Source organism: Corticium candelabrum, chromosome 22 (genome assembly GCF_963422355.1).
Source record: "Corticium candelabrum chromosome 22, ooCorCand1.1, whole genome shotgun sequence".
NCBI lineage: Eukaryota > Metazoa > Porifera > Homoscleromorpha > Homosclerophorida > Plakinidae > Corticium > Corticium candelabrum.
This window is the reverse complement of record NC_085106.1, coordinates 85,777-95,200: the sequence shown is the minus strand read 5'-3', so window position 1 is coordinate 95,200 and position 9,424 is coordinate 85,777. Positions and strand designations below refer to the sequence as shown.

The following is a 9,424-nucleotide window of genomic DNA, read 5'->3' as shown; positions in this document are numbered from 1 at the left end:
CCATGGCCCGTCCTTCGTACGGGCAAGATACTGTAGTGTAAAGGTAGGTCTGTGGACACGTCACGTGCATCTTTGTTGCGAGGTCCCGGATATTCTGAATGAATTCGAATCTTGTTCTTCGCGCTTGTTTCGATAGAAATCGACACACTCCCCGTGTAGCGCTTGCTGCAGAAAACGTGTAGGTTGGATTCAGTGCAAATGCAATGAGAATTTGGAGAGAAACGCAAGCGATAGAAGAGTAAGTTTCGTCGGCAAGAGATATTCGATTGCTCGAAGCTTTGCGAAGGGCGGCAATGCATAGAGTCTACACGGGACTGGTGCGGACGTGTGTTCGAATGAACTGCAATGTGTAGCGTTTGCGTCGTCGAGAAATTTTACGCGTGGGTCGATCCCTTGAGAGGGGACCCGGTGCAGTATTTTTTAATTTTTTTACGCAAACCTTCTTCCTCTGTGCGTGCCGATTTCGGTTGCGAACGGACAAAAGACGTGGCCGCCAAACGCGAACATACACACACACACACAGACAGACAGACAATTTGAGCTTTATATATTAGATAGATACATATATATATATATATATATATATATATATATATATATATATATATATATATATATATATATATAATTCTCAGTTTCTTGTAGTTGTTGTGCTCGTTCTGTTTCAAGTCGTCTACAGACGTCAACACTCAGATCACGATGATTTCAATGATGATGACGAAACACGAACTCTCTTGCCACATGACCATGAAAGAGCATCATTGGAGGAATCTCAGATGAGAGACAAACGAGTAACGGACAGAACAAATGAGAACGACAAGCCAACGGATATCAGCAGCGTATAGACACACACACACACACACACAGGAAAGTATCATTATATGTTGACATTGACTTTATACAACGACAGAGACGTTAGTTTGTACGAAATTGAAATATTTATTTGTGTGATTGAGACTGCCGGCATCAGGTCTGGTTGATCGCCGTTAGGCAATTGACAGCCACACCGTCATTACATGACATCCTCTCTCACACACATACACTACAACCAGTCGCAAGTCATGCCCCACTGAAGTCACGTGACATCAAGTCACGCGATCTCCAGCAGGGAATTAACCTCAGCAACCTTTCGTGGCCGGATCATCCCCGGAACTCTTTGTGATCGTCAGTGTTGTCATACTCTAAACCAAATGATGAAATAATCACAGATATCGACGTCAAACACAGACGTCTACCTCAGAGCATGTTGGATGGATGCCAATCGTCTGATCAAAATGTGCCTTCGTTGCCCCACATTTGAATGCGACTCCGTAGCCTTGGGTTATCTCACCGGCATTAGGTCCAAGGACATGCAAACCGATGACACGTTCCTGCCATGCAATACGAGTCACTTAACACGCAAATGGGGAGACAATGACAAACATACGTTGTCTGACTTGTCACATATTATCTTCATGTAGCATGTGTTCTCGTCATGGTGGGGGAGTGTCCACTCGAGTGGCTGGAAGGAGGTGTGGTAGACTTCGATGTTGGTCTCTCCTTTTAGAGAGATCGCATCTTCTTCTGACAGTCCGATACAACCGTACTCGAGTGGAGTGAAGACGGTCGTGGGAACGTTGACGTAATCGCACTGAAATGGGAATACAGATGTCATTGTATAGGAAATAATGAAAACAAGTAATATGAAGTGTGTGTGTGTGTGTGTGTATGTGCGTGTGTGTGTGTATGTGCGTGCGTGTGTGTGTGCACGCGTGTGTGCATGTGGTGTGAGTGTGTGTTTGCATGTGTGTGTGTGTGTGTTTGCGTGTGTGTGTGTTTGCGTGTGTGTGTGTGTTTGCGTGTGTGTGTGTGTGTGTGTGTGTGTGTGTGTGTGTGTGTGTGTGTGTGTGTGTGTGTGTGTGTGTGTGTTAGTCTCGCGTAGCCAGACCCCTTTCTGCTGCGTCCTCCCCGGCGAAATGGGGTCTGGTGAATGGCCTTTGATGTCGCTGTGTGCCGCGTAGCCAGAAATTGGCTATCTAAAGACCGGATTTTGTTTCTTAAACACTTCACTAAAGACGAGACTGGTATGTAAGCAGTGCAATCCTATCTCATTAGCTTCTCTTGTTTCATAGAGAACAACTCGAAGACTACAGCTAGAGTCGTTGCTGTTTATGAAATCTGCATGTTTACAGCAGCGATTAAACGTGGCCTCGGGAACGTTGACGTCGACAGGCTTCGATTTCATGCAGACATGATTGATGTCGTACGATCTAGCGTTGTGCGCTCGTGTCACAACGGAGACTGAATGCGAACGTACTCAGTGCTGTTTGCTGTTTTTTGACGTCTAAAGCGACCGCAGACAGTCCAGAGTGAGCGATATCTGGAAGGGCTTGGAGTTGCATGATGTCATCGAAACAAGATGAGTCGTCTTTCTGTGTTTGCATAATCATTTCCTGTGTTTTGTGCTTTGCTTTGGTGAACACATAAAGTAGCAACCAGGAAGAGACCACAAGCTGCTTCCGTTCATATTACTCCAATCACAACATGGTCTCTTCCTGGTTGCTACTTTATGTGTTCACCAAAGCAAAGCACAAAACACAGGAAATGATTACGCAAACACAGAAAGACGACTCATTTTGTTTCGATGACGTCATGCAACTCCAAGCCCTTCCAGATATCGCTCACTCTGGACTGTCTGCGGTCGCTTTAGACGTCAAAAAACAGCAAACAGCAAACAGCACCAAGTACGTTTGCATTCAGTCTCCGTTGTGACACGAGCGCACAACGCTAGATCGTATGACGTCAATCATGTCTGCATGAAATTGAAGCCTGTCGACGTCAACGTTCCCACGGCCGCGTTTAATCGCTGCTGTAAACATGCAGATTTCATAAACAGCAACGACTCTAGCTGTAGTCTTCGAGTTGTTCTCTACGAAACAAGAGAAGCTAATGAGATAGGATTGCACTGCTTACATACCAGTCTTGTCTTTAGTGAAGCGTTTAAGAAACAAAATGCTGTCTTTAGATAGACGATTTCTGGCTACACGGCACACAGCGACATCAAAGGCCGTTCACCAGACCCCATTCGCCGGGGAGGATGCGGCGGAAAGGGGTCTGGCTACGCGAGACTATGTGTGTGTGGTGTGTGTGTGTGTGTGTGTGGTGTGTGTGTGCTTGTGCATGTATGTGTGTGAGTGTGTGCACGCATGCGCATGCGTGTGTGTCACTGTGTGTGTGCTTGTGCATGTGTACTTAAAACTGTCTTTCTATACCATTGTTGTTTGCCCTCCATACAACCTCGCTGCCAACAACTTCCCAGCTTGTATTGCAACAGGTGTTAGCTCCGGCTTCCCTTCAAGAATGTCTCCAATGCCGTATATGTGAGTAACATTAGTCTGTTCATATGTTGTCAACAGCTGCCCATTCCTGAATAACAAATCAATGAGTTGAGTCGTCGTGTAGTTATTGAATTGAGTTGACATACTTTGGGTTCATTTTTACTCCCAACTGTTCAAGACCGATGCCTTGAGTGCATGCATCTCTCCCAATAGCAAACATAACCTGCAATGACAATTTGAGTATCACGTGCACACAAGCACACACATTCACACATGTACACACACACACACACACACACACACACACACACACACACACACACACACAAATGGACAAATGTTAAGCCCTCCACGTCTTTCGACGTCGACCTTGAGGTCAGTTGCGGAGATAGCTCCCCCTGCCTCTAGAGACAGGGCCTCCATGTGCTACAATCCACCCTGAGCTTGGCCAGAGTCATCCAGGGGCACTGACAATGACGCAGCTCTGGGACTGGACACCAAGGCCCACACGTACCCGTCTGCTGCATGATGTTGTTGCCAAGCCAGCGGTCTTGTCCACCCCAGTCAATGACCAGGTACTCATTTATACTCCTGAGTCGAGAGAAGCAAGTGTGGGTGAGTTTCTTGCTCAAGGAAACTGCGACAGTGTCGCCTCCACCAGGATCGAACCTTCAACCCTCATCACGGAATACAAGATCCCGGATGTCATCACCAACGCTCTACCATCTGCTCCACCGTGCCCCCACAGACACACATGCACACACACACACACACGCACTGACACACACACACACACACACACACACAGACAGACATACAGACAGACACACAGACAGACAGACACACAGAGACAGACAGACAGATCCCGAATAAAGAGTGGCGGACCACACATTTCTAGTCTGTTCGTCTCAAGGATCAAGGAGAAGAGTTTTCGAGTCGTCGTCCAAGTCATCGTTCGTGGCTTCGGCCGCTAACACCGTTTATGACTCTGTTGGCCATTGGGGCCCCCTTTCGTGTTTGATCGTTTGTTTGCTCACCTTTTCATCAGCACAGTCTGCTGTCTACAAGTCATTGTTTGGTACTTCCCTCTTCGTGTCTTTGCGCCAACATTTCCTTTGTTTGAGAGTCGTCATCATGGATTGTACGCATCTTTACCTCGTGTCAGCGCTAGGCGTCTTCTACGGTGGCCATGTAGGTCGTGATGTCTTCCTCTACCCATATTGTCTACTCCTCTGTATCAACATTGTCATCATGGATTGTAGACAACTTTACCTCGCGTCAGCGCTAGGTGTCTTCTTTGGTGGCTGTGCATGTTGCGATGTCCATCCACGTTATCATTGTAAGACCCTGCTAGGGTCAGCTGTAGTGTATCGTGCATTGCTTAATTTGATTTAGCCTGTAATAGTTCTGATTTATGAAAATATAATACCATTGACAGACAGACAGACAGACAGACACACAAACACACACATACATACACACACACACACACACACACACACACACACACACACACACACACACACACACAATGTATGCATATCGCAGCTCACTGTATTGAATTCTTCAGTCTTTATCTCTCCAGTTTCCAACATTTTGAACTCAACCCTGAGTCGCCTAGGAGGCCCATCCTCAATCAACTCCACCTACACACAACAACACAACATTCAACCTCACATCCAAACTCAACCAACCAACCAACCTTCGTAGGCACAGCAGGTCTCACAAACCAAACACCCTCTTTCGCCATATACTCACCAATCTTCTCTGCCATTTGCTAAACAAACAACACATTCCACTACGATGCACACATTGAGATAAATAATTGATATCAACACAAATCAACGTCATTCACGCATTTTATCACCACAGTCCACTAATTTGTTATTCGAATTTCAGTATTAGAGCAATAGTAAACATTACAGTCTACCCTTTGTCTGTCAGACTGCCTGCCTGTTTGTCCATCTGTCTGTCTGTCTGTTGGTCCGTCTGTCTGTCCATCTGTCTGTTTATTTGTCCATCTGTCCATCTGTCTGTTTGTTTGTCCATCTGTCTGTCTGTCTGTCTGTTGGTCTGTCTGTCTGTCCATCTGTCTGTTTATTTGTCCATCTGTCCATCTGTCTGTTTGTTTGTCCATCTGTCTGTCTGTCTATGCCGTCAGGTATCACCATCCAACATATCATACTAACTTGTATCATGTACAGACATGGGCATAATTATGGAGCCACCCCATATCAGCTGAGGCATGGAAATCAACAGAACATTGCAGCTTTATGAATATACATGCTGACCTGCTGATTCTACATGAAATCATGCTATTTGGGTATTCATATTGTTCTGATTGGACACTTTGACAGCCTGTAGCAACAAAAAGATTAAGAGAATGACCAGACTACAGGGCCAACGGAGCTGCAGCAGCAGCAGCAGCCATGGCCGCCCCCTTTTTGAAAACTTGACTTCAGACAGCGAACGATTGCCGCATACTTCCGGTCTAAAGGTAGAGCTGATTAAATAATATATTTGGTCATCTACTGGATTGCGGCTCTACTAATTTGGTGACTGTTTTGAAGTTTCCTACGACTTCTCTTTCGTCACCTGGACTATATTCGCCGACCTCTGTGACAGCACACTGTGTGCATGCTCACTCCTCACCGATGTGTGCCAACCCACCCCTGGCATGCGCTAAGCCACACCCTCTAACGCGCGCTAGGCTGCTCCACTTTCAAGTTGCTTCTGTCGGGCCTGGACTAACCACCGCAGTTATGCATTACCATGTCCAAACCGTTCATGTTGTGACGTCACAAGAGCAGATGAGAATAGACTAACAATATGTAAGTAAACTCAAACGTATCGTCTCTATATAAATCTTTGAGTATGTCTTCTAAAGTCGTTTTATTGTTTAGAAGCTTTTTGAAAACGAATTTGATTATTAACTTTCAAATTTACTCGTTGAACTGACAGCAAGAAGCAATCAGGTATCTAAACAGGTCACACACACATCACTTCCAATCTCAGATGTCACAATCAGAGACATTACCTCACCATTATGACTCGTTTTAGTTTACTAAACAGTGCAGCTGTCACTGTAGATGCATGCACTTGCAGTGTCTGAGAAAGTCCAATAATTTAAATTTAAATCACATGCTCAGGGTGGCTCACATGCTCAGGGTGGCTCACATTCCCATGTCTGTATTAAAGATCCATAGGAACGTTGATGTGCATGTGTGTGTTCAATAAAAATATTGATTGCCGTTGGTCAGAAAAGTAGCTACAAATAAGCAGCAAAATGTACGTTGTGAAAGTCATCTCAACATGTGAGATTCATTCGTGTGACTGTCGGGTATCCATCCAGCAAATGAGACAAAAACATACAAACACAAAAAACTATGCAAAATATGAATGATTTATAACACACTATTTTGGTTGTCAATTAATATCAATTTCTATGTCCCACCTGATCGAATCCTCGTAGTAGTATGGATCTCACCATACACGTCGTCTCGAAACCTACACCAGCTAGGAAACCGGCACATTCGAGTGCCACGTACGATGCCCCCACGACTAACGTTTTCCCTGGCGTTACCCTCAGTGAGAAAAGATCGTCACTGTTGTGATGTCATAGTTAGTAAACGGTTTGATATGATTTGATGTGTTTGTGAACCTGGTGATGCCGTATTCCTTCGCTCCTGGAATGTCTGGATATCGAGGTCGCATTCCTGTGGCCAACACGACGGATCCAAATGTTATGACGGATTCTCTTCCACGACGATTCACAGTCTAGAGAAATAAGTTAGTTGATATGTAGGATGGTGATACCTGATGACATAAACAGACAGACAGACAGGTGGACAGATGGACAAACAAACAGATGGACAGACAGACGGACAAACAGACAGATGGACAAACAAAGACAGACAGACAAACAAACAGACAGACAGACAGATGGACAGACAGACAGACAGACAGACAGACAGACGAACAGACAGACGGACAGGCTAACCACAAACCAACAAAATGACAGTCATAGCCACTGCTTGCCTTGAGAGTATGCTGATCCACAAACTCTCCAAACGCATTCAGATATTTTACGTTCTTGTCCTGTAAGCTCACTCGATATCCCCAATTCAGTGACTTGATATGACCCTGAACAGCCTCCACCAGCACCTCCCACTTGTGCTGCACATTGTCACTCACACTCCAACCAAATGCTTTAGCATCTTGGATGCTACGGCCAAGCAATGAAGCTTGATGCATTAGTTTCTTAGGAATACAGCCAACGTTCACGCATGTCCCTCCAAGACCCCATGACGTGCCTTGTGGACTTGGTTTGACCAAATCAAGAACGGCAACACGTTTTCCGTATGTTGCTGCTGCCTGAAACCGGAAAAATAATTATAGAGACAGACAACTAGACAGACAGACAACTAGACAGACAACTAGACAGACAGACAACTAGACAGACAGACAACTAGACAGACAGACAACTAGACAGACAGACAGACAGACAGACAAGTAGACATGCAGACAAACTAGACAGACAAACAAACAGACAGACATTTTATTACTGTGATTTTCAATTATTTCTTCCATTGTTATCACTTTTATGCCCTTTTTAAATTTACACTTCTTCTCTATTTTTAGTACATAATTTTCAATTTTTTTCTGGATATTTTTATAAAAGCAACTTAATAGTTTGCCTACTTGTAAGGCTTGAGAAATCCTAGTAGTACACATCCAGCTTGTTAAATATGAGTATTGACAAAATGATGATGCCAGATGAATGCAATTTTGACTCCATAACACATGAGCTAAAAATTGAATCAAGGGTCCCCTTTTGAGGGGTCGACTCAATTATAATTTCTTGGCGAGAAAAGTAAAATATGACTCTTGATTTGCTCCTGTACACGACTAATAAGGAAATAAGACTGACATATGACAAAACGAATTGAAAGAAAAAGCTTGAAAAAGAGTCTGAGAAAAGTCTGTTTTCTGAGTTCCTGCGCGTTAGTTTGACAGAAACTATTGCTATGTAACACAACCATTGTTACGTGAATAGGTAAAGACAGAACACCATTGCTGGCCAAACACAATGCTAACAAGCATTTACTAGTTTTATTATAGTGTCCAGGGGTGCCCCCAAGATATTTGAAAGGGCTCAAGAAAAAATTGTTCTAACCACGCCCACACTAATTTTGGGCCCGCCCATTCCAATTTGTATGGTTATGCCCCACAAAACCTTTGATGAAGGTTTGCTTACACTGAAATGCCACAACTGTTGTCATGAAATGCTGAGGCACAAAGGAGTAAAACACAACTTCATTTACTAGTTATAGTACATATAGTCAAATCATTTTTGTATTGACCTTTGCTGGCATGTCCTATCACGTGAGAGGTTGTATCACGTGACTGAGAGGGATCCCAAAACTCAAAATATTCAAATGCACATTAACGCAATTACCTTGGAACACGCCAGTCCTCCACTTCCACCACCGACGACAATCAAATCGTAATCATAATGCAACGTATCACCACCATGCTCATTCTGTGGCAAAACTCCTAGCAACGCACCCAAACGGCCGTCCGCATGAGCAGCGAGAGTCTCCTCGACCCCGCCTACCGCATTACCCCCAACAAATACGAAAGGTTTCGCCAGAGGTCGCTGCTTCGCGACGTCAGCTACCGCATCCCAATACTCTTTCATATCGTCTACAGACATAAATGCGATAAGACGCCTAACAACGTCGCCCTTCACTTTCTTTCAAGACAATCTGACCTCTCACGTCCACTTCCACGCTCTTGTAGTCAACGTGCAGAGACTCAAATAGGTCTGTTACCTTTAAAACAGGTTTTTTCATCGTACCGATTTATCCGCTGGTCAACAGTTGGTCGTGATTACCTTGGCGGCGTTCACGTTGCTGTTAGAGTCTGTGAAGATGACGGCGCGAACTTGATGGATTTGTGATGTGACGGACGTTTTTAGATCTCCCATTGTGCTCACAGATGGACTAGTCTCACGTTTTCGCTTCAGTTTGCCAAGTAGAAATTCACACCTGCAACTGCCGACTGCACACTTGATAGGCAGGTCACATACGGGTATGTTGGAAACT

The 9,424-nt window shown here is 44.6% G+C and overlaps 2 protein-coding genes across 2 annotated transcripts in view; one reads left to right on the top strand and one right to left on the bottom strand.

Annotated features, from left to right (window-relative positions):
* Positions 1-957, top strand: part of LOC134197635 (disintegrin and metalloproteinase domain-containing protein 10-like) — a 17,348-nt gene extending 16,391 nt beyond the window's left edge. Inside the window, exon 27 of the mRNA XM_062666980.1 lies at positions 646-957. Within this exon, the coding sequence (XP_062522964.1) occupies positions 646-845 (200 nt within the window). The 3' untranslated portion in view covers positions 846-957. The remainder of the gene's footprint in view (positions 1-645) is intronic.
* Positions 873-9,399, bottom strand: LOC134197384 (thioredoxin reductase 1, cytoplasmic-like). Its single transcript, XM_062666698.1, has 13 exons — positions 9,214-9,399; positions 9,091-9,151; positions 8,776-9,023; positions 7,356-7,691; positions 6,979-7,094; positions 6,772-6,922; positions 5,020-5,094; positions 4,871-4,963; positions 3,464-3,540; positions 3,252-3,405; positions 1,427-1,630; positions 1,236-1,370; positions 873-1,181 (listed from the first exon to the last, which is right to left on the bottom strand). The coding sequence occupies exons 1-13, from the start codon at positions 9,304-9,306 to the stop codon at positions 1,119-1,121; spliced, it is 1,806 nt and encodes a 601-aa protein (XP_062522682.1). The 5' UTR covers positions 9,307-9,399; the 3' UTR covers positions 873-1,118.
* Between the last annotated feature and the right edge of the window lie 25 nt (positions 9,400-9,424).